General features: G+C 36.8%; 1 protein-coding gene across 1 annotated transcript in view; it reads right to left on the bottom strand.

The window, feature by feature from the left end:
* The window catches only part of golph3a (golgi phosphoprotein 3a), a 24,134-nt gene extending 20,963 nt beyond the window's left edge, over positions 1-3,171 (bottom strand). Inside the window, exon 1 of the mRNA XM_088009163.1 lies at positions 2,770-3,171. Coding sequence (XP_087865289.1) covers positions 2,770-2,979 — 210 coding nt within the window. The 5' untranslated portion in view covers positions 2,980-3,171. The remainder of the gene's footprint in view (positions 1-2,769) is intronic.
* Between the last annotated feature and the right edge of the window lie 14,701 nt (positions 3,172-17,872).

Consider the following 17,872-nt stretch of genomic DNA (forward strand, 5'->3'; position numbering starts at 1 on the left):
CATCCTGGATAATGAAATGTGAAGAGGTTCTCTTGCTGTTAAATCCTTACAAAATACAAAAGCCCCAGGGCCCATCGGCTTTCCACTTGAATATTTTAAAACCTTTTCAAATGAATTATTAATCCCCCTTACAAACATAATCAAAGGATAGCACTTCCTTAATCTTTACAGCTCACAACAATAACATTACTTCCCAAGCCTAGAAAAGTTATATAAAAGTACTGTAATTATAGACGCCCAAGCTTTCTTAATTCAGACTATAAGGTCTTGTCTAAATTGCATCTCGACTGGAGAAAATCATTCCAAAAATTATCTATGCAGATTGAACAGGATTTGGTAAGAAAAGACAGAGAGTGTACAATATTCGGAGGTTGTTTCATGTTATTGATATTGCTAAAAGAAAGACGTAACCCCAAGTGATACTTTCCATGGATGCTTAGAAGGCATTTGACATAATTGAATCTGATTTTCTTTTTGAGACAGAGTTATGAATTTTGGGGAAACCTTTATTAGATATGTAAGAACACTCTTTATTGGGCCCAGGTCACAGATTTTGTCTATTGGAATTCTGTCGGACGCCTTCACACTCTCCCGAGGTTGTAGACAGGGTTGCCCAAGTTCTCCTAGCCTGTTTTCCATTGTTATAGAGCCATTAACAATTGCTATTCGTTTCAACTTATCGATTACGGGTATGAAAATAGGTACAGAGAAGCATAAACATGCGCTTTATGCAGATGATCTGTTAGTGTTCATATCCCAACTGTCTAAATCTATATATATATATATATATATATATATATATATATATATATATATATATATATATGTACACACACACATATATCAGTGATTCTTTAGAAGAGGGACAAAATGGGGTTTCAATTTTCTCCCCCCAAAAATGCAATTATTCCTCAAGCTTATGTATTCAAATATGACAAACAATGCTTTGGAAATGTAAAGATGCTAAGGTGCAGTGAAATTTGTCAACACTATCACTGAAAGATATGGAGGACCAAAACTGGCATAAGAAATAAAAGCATAAATATATATTTAGTTTTTCCTTGTCCTTACAGATGAGTTTCCATCAAGAAATGTATACACTTTCTTTTTCATTTCCAAAAAAACATGCATTTTTGTCATGAAAAGTAGAAATTTTGTTTTGTTTTTCCTTTTACAAGCCCTCCTTTTGCCATTACCTCCTGCATCGTTATGTTAATGAGAAGAGCTGCCTTCTATGTCCATCTCCTCTACTATTGGTCAATAGAGCTTTGGAACAAACGTCACTGCGTCAGACGTTGTGGGACTTTTAGGTCTCGCGCAGTTGCTCGGTGCCATCTTTACAGGCCACAGATCAAAACAAACTTTATCCCGGTGGTTTTGTTGTGTTACCGACTGCAGTGAAGTTAGTTTCGAGTTGGATAATGGATATTCCAATATCTGCTGAGCAAGCAGCATTTAGCTCAAGGTTGATCCGATTTATGAATGCTAATTTCGGCCAGCGGTTCTCTGGCTCCCCCCTCAAGCACTCGGAGGTTCACTTATTAGGGACTGTCAACTAATCTCTGAACCAAACACTCCTGTCAAAATTAATAAATGCTTTACCTTTTTATTCCATTTTAACAAAATTTTTATTCTTGTTACCTTTTTTTTTTTGTTTGTTTAAATTTAGTATTTCTCTTCAATAGCTTCTATGTCATGTGACCTGAAAAACTAAATATATATTTATGCTTTTATTTCTTATTATGTCAGTTTTGGTCCTCCATAAAAGAGTCACATTGTCAGTTAAAAACTCTGATGGAGTTGACAAAATGCCAAACTACCTCAATTTATATGATGTTATTCTGAAGGAGGCCATATTGCAGCTCATCAAGTCTATGAAATCTTTACAGTATACCAAAATTAAGCATTTATTTCACAAAATTTCATCAAAGTTTTGTAAATTGTCAGTTATGGTCAGTTATCATGGTTGTGACGAGCAACTTCGGAATAAAACAGAAGAAAAACCTAAAGAATAACATAACCATAACCAAAAATGCCTCTCTTTTTTTTACGGTGTTGACAAAAACAGCTGAGTTGGAAAATATATAAAAATGATTTTTAAGTCAATTTATTGATACTTTTATAATTATTTATTTGAATACTTATACTTGTCATAATATATTATCTTAATATTCCTTTATTTGTTTTAAACTATTATGAGTTCTGCTCCAGGACAAGGGATTTTACAGACACCATCCACCTACTACAAAGTTTAAAATAAAAAATATTCAGCAATTCAGGAAAACATACATTGTTGTGCTCACATGGCCCAGGTTAGTTTAGTCAGATATTTGAAAAAAAATATATTTTGTGTATATTTTATTCAAATGTTGTGCTTTATCCGTCTGTTTTGTCCCTCTTCTCAAGAATAACTTTATAAAATAAGAGTGAATGTAATTAACGTATGCGCCTCTCAAATACATTTCGTGGATTTATATTACACCGGAAAAGATAGCACTGTACATTATTCTAAGATGTTTGTTTTGACCTTGCTGGTTAAAAACACACATTGGTCAGCTACAGCAGCGTATCCCTCACTTTCGCAACGCAAGAAATTGAAACCCATTTCAGCCACAGACTACAAAAATGCTTAAGTTCGAGGCCTGCTCTTGTTGTTAGCTACAGTTAGCATTACAAAATGCTAACGTTGTGTGACTTGGGGTAATCTAGCTGGGATCTCAGATAACTTAAACCTGTAAAACTTTATCTCCGGGCTCTGTCTGCGCTCACCTCTCGGTCCTTCAGTCCTAACAACAACACTTCTTCCATTAAGGTGAGTCGTGTTTCTTTGGAGTCTCCGCTGTCGTCATGATCCAGCTCCTCTCCTCGGCGGGGCTCCGGCTCTTCGCGGCCCACCTCGCGATCTTTGTCGGTAGCGGTGCGCGAGGCTTCTGTGCGCCTCTGTACGAGGCCTGAACTTCTTTGAGTCATGGAAGTCATCAGTAGGAGAAGAGTTGGTTCAACCACGGCGGAAAGCACACACCACTAACTGCCCTACCGTGGAAGGTTCATCCAGTAACCTGTCAGTGACAGAGGAACAACATATAGATTCCCTAGTGAACAACAACAGCCTGGTCAGCCACCCGTCTGAAGAATTGCCCTACTTCCTTGAGTTCTTGTATGTCTAAATGGCGCCTTGTGGCCATTTGTGGTACCAAACTTATCCCGCTGGCACAGACTGGGTGAACCCAAATATTGAAGTTAGTGAGATTTGGCTCAATGAAGTGACGCCCAATCCTTTTGTCTGGCTCTACTTTTTACAGTTAATTTTAAGGTTTAAACTCATAAAAAGAAACCACAGATGTAATATATCTCCCACATATACACCTTTTTTAACCTTTCAAAAGCTGTTTTTCTTGGCCATTTTTGTAGTCTTAAAGGGTCAAAATGTCATGCGGTGCGAAATCAATTATTGTTTCAAAAATATCTTAAAAATTACAGTTCAAATATATTTTCTTTCCTGATTGACATAATTTTCCAAGTCTTTTCTTCATCCTGTACGAATTTTCAAGGCATTTTTAGTTATAATTCCATTATAACATTTAAACAAACTTTGTCCAAAAATGTCCATTTAACAAAATATCATGTGGTCCGACCATCAAGAAATTCCCATTTTGGGACTTACATTTTGAAATCCAGTCAAAAACAGGAGGCTGCATCATCCAGCAGTCTGCCAAGAATCTCTGGAGACTTCAAACAGGTTTGTTAATCTTTCTCAAATTTCAAAACAAGTGTCACTTTTAGCAGTAGGTATGTAATTGCCATATTTGGGTATTTGGTACCCAAGTAGTTTTTTTAATCTAAAAAAAACTATTAGATATTACATATTTTATATATATAATTAAATATTCCCACAATTTTATGTTTTGATTTTGAATGTCATATTTGCCTTGTGTGGGAAGTAAGGTTGTTTTTTTAAAGGAGACAAATTATTTGCCTGTTGATCATGACTGAACATGAAAATATCATTTAGTGTGACCAAGTATCATGTGGTGCGACCGTTGTAATGAAACATTTATGTTCTTAAAGGGTAGTTTCTGTGCTTTTACTTTTGAATTCAAGACTCAAATACAAAATAAATACTTTGCATTATTATTTCCAGAATATGTTTTTTTGTATTTTTTTTTTAACAATATCTTTATAAAAATACAATGGAACATGTAAAATTACGGGAGTAGTTACAGCATGTATTTTGTCATTTATTGTTTTGATCTATTTTACTAGATGCCACTGTCATCAAACTGTGAGCTATAATGAAGTGCCATATATGGCCCAGGTACTTCAGGATGTGGGAGAAGAAGTCCAAGTCAGCACCATGCGACAGTCTGATGACAAGAACTTGTTCACATGGTCACATGCTCATCAGAACTTGAACCAGCAACCAAGTTCCAAGTTGAACAACCAAGACTGGGCAAAGTTCGCAAATGCCTGCTTTTAAAAACTGCTTGACAATAAGCATTTTCCTTTCACATGGACATTAAAGTACCCAGGAGAAGTGGTGTGCCAATCGATTGGTCACTGTTCATTATTGACCAATTTCTGTGAAAAAGTGTATGATCAGTGATCGTCTTTTGTTGCCGATCACAAAAACTGATCATCTCATACTTCGCAGCCTGCTTTTCCTTCACACTGCGCAAGTGCACAGCAGCAAATCCTAAGAAATGTTGTGTGGAAGTTTAACGCTTTAAGATTGATGGGAAGTTTGCATGTTGCGACAGAAAAGTACCTCAGGGGTGAAGCACGTCACTGAAAAACCTGCAATCAGGTTTTTCAGTTGTCCTTTTGATTGAATATGGGCTGCATTGTGCCTGTAAGTATTGTACATGTTTTTGTCTGAGTTGGGTGATGGCTCTCCTGGCATTTAGACAACCAAACTATAAAAATTTATTGACCAGATCTTATTCAATTTCTTATGGAAAAATCATATACATGACTTAAGAAAATTAGTGGTAATGAATTCTTATGAAAAAGGAGGGTTGAATTTTCTAGATTTCATAACTCTAAATAATACATTCAAAATAAAATGGTTAAAGTCATATCTAAAAAAATCCATCCTCCATTTGGAATACTTCCCCAAATTACATTTTCTCCATTGTAGGGGGGTCCTAATTTCCTCCTTCTCTGTGATTATAATGTAGAGAAAATACCAATAAAGCTTTCTGCATTTCACAAACAAGCACTTCGGTAACACTTTATTTGGAAGAGTGTGCATAAGACTGATATGACACTGTCATAAACATGATATAACACCTGTCATGAACATGAAGAAGTCTTGATGAATGTTTATGACAGTTGTCATGAAGTGTCATTCTGTAAATAATTACACTTTTAATGTAAAGTTGCTCTAAAAGTTGCATTGAAAGTCCATTACAAGTGCCAACTTTGCATTAAATTGTCATTACAAAATCATGCAAAGTTGACACTTTTAATAGACTTTTAATGCAACTTTTAGAGCAACTTTACATTAAAAGTGTCATTGTTTACCGAATGACACTTCATGACAACTGTCATAAACATTCATAAAGACTTCTTCATGTTCATGACAGGTGTTATGTCACGTTTATGACAGTGTCATGTCAGTCTTATGCACACCCCTTCAAATAAAGTGTTACCAGCACTTCTTTCATGAACACTTATATATAAAAATAATTTTTCTCCCCATAAATTCTTAATCTGGAATAACCAATACATCCTTCACAAAAATAAATCTTTATTTCATCCTAAATGGTTCAACAATAAAATCCTTCTGGTGGGTCAGCTATTTACCAAAAATGGGTGTTTACTCAGTTACAATGAGTTCAAACTCAAGTATAACCCCGCTGTAACTTCTGAAGCAGGGGTGTCAAATGTGCGGCCCGCGGGCCGGAATCGGCCCGCCGAACGATTTAGTCCGGCCCGGGGGCTAAATGCATTATCATTATTCATGAAAAAACAATCTGTAGTTCCTATACTGTCCACGAGGGGCGCTGTGTTTTATTCAGAGCACACAACATGATGCAACACTGCAGCTGAACTAACAGCAGATGGCAGCACTGAGCTTCAGATTCTGTAAACAAGTTCGATTCTATGCTTTACCAGCTTTTTATTTTGGCCCTGGCAACATCATATTTCTCGTGCATGCTAACATACATACATGTTATGTATACAAGTTTCTCTATATGTATGCATTTTATGCATCAACAAATGTACTTAATCAAATGTCTGTTTAAAACAGCTGACACTTAAGATTTCAAATGTGTGAAGCCAGATAATTTGTTCAAATTGCTTCCCAAATGTTGAAAATTGATTTTAAATATTTTCTTAATTTTTGTCTGTTGTATTTTGTGATGCAGGACAGTGTTTTTAAGTTCCAAAAACTTTGAATAAATGTTTTGCAACATTGTACAATCACTGAGATCACTCCTTATGCATAATGCACTTAAATAAATGCTTAACTGAGTAAAAGTATTGTTGAAATTGCAGATACCTTTCTTAAAAACTGAGATTATTCATAATATATTTTGTAAAAGTGAAATTCGTTTAATATAAAAATCAACAACAAGTCCACTTTTATTGGTTCTATTTAATCTTGCAATGAGTTTACTTGTGTGGCCCCCTGCAGATCAGATTAAGCTGAATGCGGCCCCTAAACCAAAATGAGTTTGACACCCCTGTTCTAGAGAATATGATATTGTGTTTGATGCAGTAACTAATGAAATATGTGAACTCTTTAGAAATAATGTTGTTGATGAATATAAGATCTTGTTGAATGTAACTGACTCCATCGTTGGTAAAGCGTGTTTTTCTTCTACTTGTAAGAATAACAGAACTATTCATGCCCTGTTTCAACAAGATATTATTTATGTACCTTCATTTGTTTTCTATTGGAAGAATTTTGTCCCTGATGGAAAAAGGTGTGGACTCATCATCAGAAACTTTTCATAAACAACAAAATGAAAGATCTCTTTTAAACTGTTACATCAAATTTATCCTATTAATCAATACATGATTAAATATATTAAAACAATAGACCCCAACTGTAAGTTCTGCAGAGAGCATCCAGCAACAATTAGTCATTTATTCTGGAATTGTCATATCACAAGAAAATTTTGGAAAGAGTATAACTTTAGAAATTGTAATAGTGATACTAATTGTTCCCTGAGGTATGAGCATATTTTTTTGGCTTTCATATTAAGAACACTGATGCAGACAAAAGACTGGCAATCAATCTAATTATTATATTTGGCAAATTTCATATTCACAAATGTAAATTTTCATCATCTTCACCATTTTGTTTTTACAGTTTTGGTTAAAGGCACACGTTCAAATCCATGCTGAGAGTGGAACTCCTTCAATCAGTGCTCCTCCGCAGCACTGATTGGCTAAGCAATGTAACGTGATCCTCTGCAGCAAGTGATGGCAAAGCGGGGCGTCATTACGACTTTACACAAGTGTGTCTTTACCTCCGCGGCAGAGGCTCCGCCGAGTCCGACTCGTCGAACCCCTGGGGTTCGATCGAACCCAGGTTAAGAACCACTGCTTTAGTGGTATGTTATGATGTAGACCTATCAGACCTAAAAATGTACTTAAATCCCTAGCTTTCATTCAATATAAAATCAACGCAAATCTGCATGCAGATCCACGTTCAGATGATGGTTGAATTAACGTTGATTCCTAACAGATTCAATGTAATAACACAAATATGCATGTAAATTGACATACAGATGATGGTTGAATCAACATTGATATAATGTCAGTTATGGTTGAAACCCTAACGTTGATTCAACATACAAGTCACCGACCACTTTCAATGTTGTTTTAATGTCAGCGTTCAACGTTGATTCAATATTTATGGCTGACATTGATTCAGTGTTGTTTCAATCATTCTGTGCTATCTGGGCTATTACACACAAAATGTAAAATGTGGGTATAACTGAGAGAGTCCCGTTGGGCCCGTGTATATTCATACACTACCAGATCTCTTTGTGCTCAGCGTAACTGGTGTGGTCACATGGGAGCCTGGCGGCGGTAAAGTCTCAGTATCCACAGTTTGCCCTGAATACTACCTGCCAGGCAGTATTCAGGGCAAAACAAACGGAGCACAGATCTGGACATTCTGACTCCACCCTCCACCCGCTTTGATGAGAACAACATCAGAGCGAGCGATAAATGTCCCACAGTAATCAACACAGATATCTGCTGGAGAGAAAAGTATATTTACAACAGCTTTTCCAGAGCTTCTCTTCATTAAATGTCTGTTTTCCTGCTCTAGACACATTAAAGGGAGTTTAGAAGACACCTTGGAGCTGCTTCTTCTAGGCTGAACTAAAATGCAGCTTTGCTCTACTGTATTCAGGCACTCGCAAACTGTTGATCTTACTGCTGCATGGATGCGGGCTTTTGGAGCACCAGTCAGGAGGACTAATTCATCCATCATAGAAAAAACAACAGTTTGATTTTTGTTGGGAATCCGGAGCCGCTTATAGTGCACCATGTAGTTTAAAGGTACGGTATGCTTTACATTCCATTAAGGTTCAGTGACGGCACATATAGGCTACTGGATGAGCTGGTGTGTTAATGTCCTGTTTTTGTTTCAGTGCAGCTCATCCTGCAGGAATTAAAAGAAACGCGTTTGACAGTGGAAGTAAAGCACAAACAAACCACTCTGAAATAGTTGACTTGCTTTTATATTCACAATCATAAAAACATTTTACAGTGGTTGTTGTACTGATTTGGTCAAACTGTATGCAATGCTGCTTTTTACCATGATTTACCTTCTGCAAATCAAATCAGGAGAGATCTGCTCTGTGTACCTCATTCTAGTCGTTAGTGTCTTTGTTAGGTTACAGTTTTGACGAAGTCAGTATAAACTGTGATATTTACATTTGATCAGACTGCTTCCACAGCAGATTGTTCACAATTAAAACAACTCTAAGAAGCTATGGTTTATTTTAAATTCAGGGTTATGAAGTATGGTACCCTCTACAAGAATCTACATCACTTTTGTCATTTTCCACATGGAAAACAGAAGTTAGAGCACTTAAAATACTTTATTATTCATTTTGCTATCCAAAAGATTTAAGCTTCTTATTTAACAGATTTATATTTAATTTGAATCAGTTAAATTTGAATTTCCTGATCTGAAATTTTAATCAAATAAATTGATTAGTTTCGACTGACTGAGAGAACCCACAGACATTTCAGATAAGAATCACTTCAGATCAGGTGTCAAACAAAGCAAGTTTTGAACTTTTAAAACAGAAAAAAACTTGCACAAAATGTACAAACTATGCTTCAAAAAATGCATATTCAATGTAGGATAGTCGGATCCAAATTTGACAAATTTTAGTACTACAGCTGATTTCCTGCCAGAAAACAACATGAACTGAGTAGGCTGTTTACCAAGCTATAACTTTGAAACCCATTGTGTTGTTTTATAATTCATATAACAAAAAAAAACAGTTTGTTCTGAAATGTTTGGAAATCTTTTGAAATGATTGTAAATGGAATGAAATGACTGGAAATGGATTGTAAAATGAAAAATCTGATTCCTAAAACCATCTCCAAAGAAGCTAACATATTTTAAGTGTGTCGTTCTTTCATTCCTACCCAACTCAGTCTAGAAAATTCTGGTTCATACAGTATTTATTCATCACATAATAACTTTGTAAAGTGTTTTAATGTTGCTTTTAAGTTTAAAGAAGGATTAGTTCAAAATCAACCAAGAACAAGGAACATTCTGAACTTTTTATTTTATTTTTTTTTTTTAGCTCTGAGCAGCCAGTATGAACAAGAGAAGAATCTGTCCAGGAATAAACACCTGCTTTAACAAGTATGTCTACACAATGGTTTAAAGTGTTACAGTGCATGTTGTGCTTTTTTTCTTATATAAAAGAAAGGTTAACCTAATTACCTTATATTAGGTTAGCATTTTGTAACCTAATACACGATTATTCTTTATACCAGAGATGTCACCCCCCAGAGAAGGCCATTGGTGGCCCTTGGAATAATTGTGTCTGATCCCCAACTGCAGCTTAAGAAGGGTACAAATTTGATCCTTCAGCAAATGGAGCTGATGCAGATTAATTAATTAATTAATTAATTATGCATACATTTAGGATGAGATTTTCTTAAGTAGAAAATGTTTGCCATAAATAAAGTGTTATTTTCTTTAGCTGTGTTTTTCTTTGATTTTAATATCATTGACATTGGGGCACAAATATCCAGAAATGTTTTACTCAGCAGATTAGTTATTATAAAAATTTAACAATTTTTATCAAAGTTCTCATTTTTGTTGCTGAGATTAGACTAAACCAACAAAATGAAAAATATTCAACCAAAGAAGTTAAAAACCTAAATTTTATTAAGGAAAACAAATCAGACTGTTTACAGGACCTACAATAAAATGTTCTTTAATACTTTGTTTCATTAAAATATTGCATGTCTAAAATGAAATACTAAATGAAAAAAAAAAGCTATTTGGTATTTTTAAGTAAAAACAAAATTGGCCTCTGTGTGTTCTGAGACTAACTGTATGTTGGTTCTCTGTATATAGCATTAAAATACCTCATCATTTATTGTTTTTTAACTTCTGTATTTTTTGCATCAGGTTTGATTTTTTGGTAACACTTTATTTGAAGGGGGGTGAATTAGACTGACATGACACTGTCATAAACATGACATAACACCTGTCATGAACATGAATAAGCCTTCATGAATATTTATGACTGTTGTCATTCGATAAATTATGACACTTTTAATACAAAATTGACATTATTCAAAATGTCTTTGTTATGACAACTTGACATTAACCAAGAAATCATTACTGTTTAAACTTTACCTTTAATAACATAAAGTTACCTCATTTTTAAAGTGCAATCAGTAATACTTTTATAACAAAAGTATTCTCAACACAATCTGAGAAGCAAATGTTTCGTTGAAACAGGATTCAGAAGTACACTTGATTCCTTCACAGCAATCTAAAACTGCCGAAGTGATTGGTTTAGGAGACATCTTTGGGGTTGCATTTCTATGGGTTAGGACGTTTCCTTCAAACAGCCTATGTCAGATTTATTTTACTTTCCTGTCTACAGCTTTGAGCAGTGACCTTTTACAGAACTTTCAAAAACTTTAGAGGGAGGTTCAAATAATCTGGTGCAAAGTGTTGTTAGGAAGTACCATATTTTCAGAACATTCTACAGTGAACAGCTGTCTGCCTTCAGTCTGATGTTTAAGTTGCTCCTGAGGTGGAAATCAATGACTCTAGGTAGAACCCAAACTCCTTTAATAGAACATGTTCTGCTGTGTCTCTGGAACTATTTAGTTCTAAGATAACATAATTGGAGTTTTTACTTTTGCTTTTACATCAGCACTAATAACTCATTTGAGAGGTTTAAATTCAATGCTATTTTGATTCTGATGTTTTTTTATGGTATTATATTAGCCTTCCGTATGTCGTTGCACCTCTAGGCTTGCATAAGGTCTAGAGTTTTCATTCCTTGCCTGTAGAATTTTTGCCTGTAGTGTGTGGTTGAATGCAGGAAGGGATAAAAGGAACAAACAGCATCTTGTGGTTACCTTGATAGGCGTGGCAGGATTATAAAGACTGTACTACACTGCTTAAAGTTTTGTTCTTATTCACCAACATTCCCATTACTTAGGGGAGTCTGCACAGCCTTTAAGAGCTTTACAGTTATTGGATCAATCTATAAGGAAGGATTTTTAGTATTCAGACTGAAACAAGCAGAACATTAAAACATCTGTTAAAGAAGTTGTTTGTTTTACATATTTTAATGTATTGAAAAACACTAAACATGGCTGGTCAGATAATTCAACAACAAACTCCTACAGCTAAAGGCTACATCTCCTGAAAAGTGTTAAGCAGTAAGATAAAACATTTTCTACAAATGGACAATGAAAACAGTATAAGCCTCTCTATGCTTTGTGAAAGCAAACATGCTGTCCACCATTGAGTGAAACTCACCACTGCTAGAATTTCATTTAATATTAGATTGTGTTCTATAAGCTTCACTGCCTTTTTTTTCACTGTAATGTGTAAAAAGTGGAACTCAGTCAAAAACTGGCTGTTGGCAGCTTCATTTTCTTATTATAAACATAAACTCCTTAAGCTCAATTTTTCCTTCATTCTTTTACAATGTAACATTCTGGAATTTGCTGAAATGAGGCTTTTTCTAATCTTTGGCCATATGGCACCTAGGAGAAGAGCAGGATAGAGGGGGAGGGTGGCATCTAGGTCAGTCTGCATTCTGGAAACAAAGAGTAAACTAATCCTTATAGTTGGAATGTAAAATAGATTTTTTTTTATATATCCATAAAATAAAAAGTCAATCTGAATCTGCTTTTGCTGTGGGGACAGTGCAAGAAAGATTTTGGCACAATGTTTGGTAGCTGCAACTAACTTCACAGCGCATATATTTAGATTACATTAAAAGCTAGAAGTTCAAAATTTTAAATTTAATAAGTAAAAAAAAAAAAAGCTCAAGCTCTTATTTTGTGTTAAGATGAAGAAAACAACATGTTAAACTTGGACATGAATATTTAAAAACCTAAATCTGAATATATAAGAACTCAGGTTCTTATATATTCAGTCTTATATTCAAGTCAGGTTGAGGTCTTGAGCTTGGCTAGGCCCTTGCAACCGATTGTTTTCCTTTTTCAGCTACTCAGTTGTAGAACAGATGCTTTTTAGAATGATTATTTTTTTGGCAGGACCTTAATTTAAAAAAATTAATAACTTGTAATTAATTGGTTATTAAAAACCCCAAACAAATAAAGTTTGCCAGTTTTATTAGTTTTGATGGAGGTATCACTGACATAATTCCCCTGAAGTACCAAATGAAACACTGTACAGTATATCACTGCACAGTATGTCAGTGAAAAGTTACAATAAAATAGCACACAGTGGGAAATGAGACACAACTCGGAATGTTTTATATTTCATTTTACTTTGTATTCTGCACAAAGGTGCTTTGGAACTACATGATTCTGGCGTAGACGAAGATAAATTGGTTCTGCTGATAAAATGCTATAGCATTACAAGTATAGATCAGGGAGGCTGAGATTATCTGTATGGGGGCAGGGCTCCATTTAGAGAGATTTAGGTTATTACCGAAGATGTCATGTTAATACTGTTGTCATTCTGCTTTGAAAGACAACATGTCACAAATGGATTTCATGGTTTTTCTCTCCGTCTCACTGAATGGATCAATAGAACCATTGATCCATTCAATGGTTCAATAGAACCATTGATCCATTCAGTGGATCTGATTTTCCTTTGAACTTGTTGATTTTCCTTTGAACTTGTCCAGTCCTGTTTTTGCACAATTTTTTTTACAATGAGAATTATGGGAACTTAACACATAAGAGCAAGGTATGCTGCACAGTGTTGATTTTCAAGCCCTGATACCTGAAGGAGAAATAGCTTATCCTGCCCTCTCGTCTTTACTGATAACTTTCCCTTTGAGTTATTTTAAAGACACTATAAATATTAGAAAGTTATTATAAAGATTATAAAGTTTTTATTATTATTCTTACATTGTTGGCATCATAAAACATATTTTCTCCAGATTACACATAGAAACACAAGCTCACAAATAGTAATTAGATCCAAAGAAAACAGGGGCTTTACTCTGTAGCTACTGGAGCTGTGTTTTGTTTAAATGTCGTGTTTTCAGCTATGTAAAAGCCACTTATGCTTTGAAAAGTATTTAAGTGACTGATACAAGAGAAGACTAGAAACAGTGAACAACACAGAAAAGCTATTTTGATGTATATTACAATTGCATCACTCAGTGGAAGGACAGGCACAAAACTGCAAAATCCATTACAATCTGAGTGTGCATATTGGACTAATGTTTTGAGAAGATTTATGACTATAATAATGTGACTCCGACTTGAGTACAATTTTTGGTAACACTTTATTTGAAGGGGGTTGAATAAGACTGTCATGACACTGCCATAAACATGACATAACACCTGTCATGAACATCAATAAGTCTTCATGAATAGTTATGACTGTTGTCATAAAGCGTCATTCGGTAAATAATGACACTTTTAATACCAAGTTGACATTATTCAAAATATCTTCGTTATGACAACTTGTCATTAACCTCGCCAAAATTGTCTCCGTTATGACAACTTGTCATTAACCAAGAAATCATGATCTGACATAAATTTGTCATAATAGTAGTCATAATGATTTAATTATTACACTAGCAAAAGCTTTAACAAAACAATGATTAATATTTCCACTCCCTGAAATAAAGCAAAACAAGTAGGACAAGCAATAAAGATTTCACTAAGCTTTATTACACGGTCAAATGATTTAATAACAGACTCATTAACAATTTCTTTTACATCAACTAAAGTGGAACAAGTAGTAACAGTTATGAATATGTCATTAAGTGTTATTACAGTGTCATTAATAATAACTGTTACCTCAAGTAAAGTGAAACAAGTAACAACAGCTATGACAAAGTCATTAAGTGTCATTACAGTGTCCTTAATATTAACTATTACCTCAAGTAAAGTGAAACAAGTAACAATAGTTATGACAAAGTCATTAAGTGTTATTACAGTGTCATTAATATTAACTATTACCTCACGTAAATTGACACTAGTAGCAACAATTATAAAGATGTAATTTAGCGTTATTACAGTGTCAAATGCAATGCTAACGGAGTTATTGATATTAAGTCTTACCTCAAATGAAGTGAAACACACTGGACTACTTATAACTACCATCATAACTGTAGAACAAACCCTTTGTATATTGGAATAAAACAAAAGATAACTTGTTCTAAGATAACAGAGGGTTTAACGTCTGGTCAGTATATTGTTACTCTGAAATGCTGATTGAAAAACTAAAACAGAATTACTTATTCTTTAACTTAAGAAAATAGGTTCTTTCAACAGTAACATTTTTTGCTTTGATTATTATATTATATATATATAATTTATATATATATATATATATATATATATATATATATATATATATATATATATAAAAATTCCCTTCTCTCTTTCATCCTCTGAGCTTGGGTCCTCTACCAGAGGCCTGGAGCTTGAGGGTTCTGCGCAGTATCTTGGCTGTCCCTAGAACTGCACATTTCTGGACTGAGATGTCTGATGTTGTTCCTGGGATCTGTTTGAGCCACTGCTCCAGTTTGGGGGTGACTGCCCCGAGGGCCCCGATGACCACAGGCACCACTGTGATCTTCACTTTCCAGGTCTTTTCCAGTTCCTCTCTGAGGCCCTGGTATTTCTCCAGTTTCTCATGCTCCTTTTTCCTGATGTTATAGTCACTTGGTATTGCTACATCCACCACAATGGCTTTCCTCTGTTCTTTATCCACCACCACAATGTCCAGTTGGTTCGCTATTACCATCTTGTCTGTCTGGATCTGGAAGTCCCACAGGATCTTAGCTCAGTCATTCTCCACCACCTTTGGGGGTGTTCCCCACTTTGATCTCAGGGCTTCCAGTCCATATTCTGCACAGATGTTCCTGTATACTATGCCCGCCACTTGGTTATGTCGTTCCATGTACGCTTTCCCTGCCAGCATCTTGCACCCTGCTGTTATGTGCTGGACTGTCTCAGAGGCCTCCTTGCACAACCTACACCTTGGGTCTTGTCTGTGTCATGTTGAGATTAATTTGTCGAACCCACATGCGCAGAACACACTCTAGAGACAGATAAAGGTTATGGTGGTTTATTAAATACAGTGCCAACAGGTATGTACAAGGAGGTCCGGAACTGGTGCTTGTCTGCTTAGTTCTGGGTCTCTGGGTGGAGATAAGACAGGTAAGAGGGGTTCAGAGATTGTGGGAATTGCAGTCCAGCCAGAGACCTACTTGCTGATGAGCTCGTCTGAGCACGGAGAGGTGAACCGCTAGGATCCGGAGCTGCAGGCTGGAACGAGGGCATGAGTTTCTCTAGAGGGCGGACAGGTGAGTGGAGGGAGATCTCAGACAAGGTGCCGGAAGGGATCCACTTGACCGGGGATCTGCCACTGACAAAACTGAGAGCTGGTCTCAGGGACGTGGCCACCAACGGGTAGACTCCGCGGGGTCTCGAGGATCTTTGGTACTCTGCCCAGGTTTGTAGAAGTTTGAAGAAACTCAGGGCTTCACGGAACGACAACCTAGGGAAGGCAGCACACAAGGAGGTTACTCGGAGAACAGGTGGTCGGAGGTGAGCTACAATGATATTACCATCACAGGCTAACACTCTGGCACTGGAGTGTCGGTGGCTCCGTCCTGATAAACCCCTCCAAACAATGGTAAGTGGCAGCAGGTGTGCAGCTCCAGGTCCACGCCCTCCAGAAGGTCCCAGGATGCCCCCTGGTGGAGAAACTAGAGACCCCCAAACCAGCCTTCCCCAGATCCTAACAGTCTGGTGTGGTAGATCTGAGCCTCTATTGCTCTGGTGTTTAGGGCATGTTCCTGGGCGGCCAGGATGAGGGCCTCTGTGCTGTCCTTGAGTCCAGCTTTTTCCAGCCATTGGTAGGATTTCCTGATATCAGCCACTTCAGTTATTTGTCGGTGGTACATCCCATGTAGGGGCTTGTCCTCCCATGATGGTACCTCTAGCACCTCGTCCTCTGTTCCCCATTGCCTGAGACATTCGCTGAGCACATCGTCCGTTGAGGCTTTGTCCTTGATGTATTTATGGATCTTGGATGTTTCATCCTGGACAGTGGCTCTCACACTCACTAGTCCTCTGCCTCCTTCCTTACGGCTTGTGTACAGTCTCAGGGTGCTGGATTTGGGGTGGAACCCTCCATGCATGGTTAGTAGCTTCCGAGTCTTAACATCCGTGGCCTTCATCTCTTCCATTGGCCAGCTAATTATTCCGGCAGGATATCTGATTACTGGCAAGGCATAGCTGTTTATTGCACGGATCTTGTTCTTGCCATGGAGCTGGCTTCTCAGGACTTGCCTTATTCGCTGGAGGTATTTGGCTGTGGCTCCTTTCCTTGTGACCTCATCGAGGTTGCCATTTGCTTGTGGTATTCCCAGGTACTTGTAGCTGTGCTCTATGTCTGCTATTGTTCCCTCTGGGAGTGAGACCCCTTCTGTGTGGACGACCTTCCCTCTCTTTGTAACCATCTGGCCACACTTCTCTAGTCCGAATGACATCCCAATGTCAGTGCTGCAGATCCTGGTGGTGTGGATCAGTGAGTCGATGTCTCGCTCGCTTTTGGCGTACAGCTTGATGTCATCCATGTAGACGAGGTGACTGATTGTGGCCCCATTCTTGAGTCGGTATCCGTAGCCAGTCTTGTTGATGATTTGGCTGAGGGGGTTCAGGCCTATGCAGAACAGCAGTGGGGACAGAGCATCTCCTTGGTATATGCCACATTTGATGGACACTTGTGCAAGTGGTTTGCAGTTGGCTTCAAGGGTGGTTTTCCACAGCCCCATCGAGTTTGCAATGAAGGCTCTTAGGGTCCTATTGATGTTGTACATCTCTAAGCATTCAATGATCCAGGTGTGTGGCATTGAGTCATAGGCTTTCTTGTAATCATTCCAAGCGGTGCACAGGTTGGTGTGTCGGGTTTTGCAGTCTCGGGCGACTGTGTGGTCTACAAGGAGTTGGTGTTTGGCTCCTCTGCTATTTATGCCGATGCCCTTCTGTGCCGTGCTCATGTATTTATCCATGTGCCCGCTTATCTTAGCCGCTATGATGCCTGACATGAGCTTCCATGTTGTGAACTGATATATATATATTCCCAGGTACTTATATATATATATATATATATATATATATATATATATATATATATATATATATATATATATATATATATATATATATATATATATTTTTT

This window comes from Poecilia mexicana, unplaced genomic scaffold (assembly GCF_051168715.1).
Source record: "Poecilia mexicana isolate PSO_F unplaced genomic scaffold, ASM5116871v1 scaffold_9, whole genome shotgun sequence".
Classification (NCBI taxonomy): Eukaryota; Metazoa; Chordata; class Actinopteri; order Cyprinodontiformes; family Poeciliidae; genus Poecilia; species Poecilia mexicana.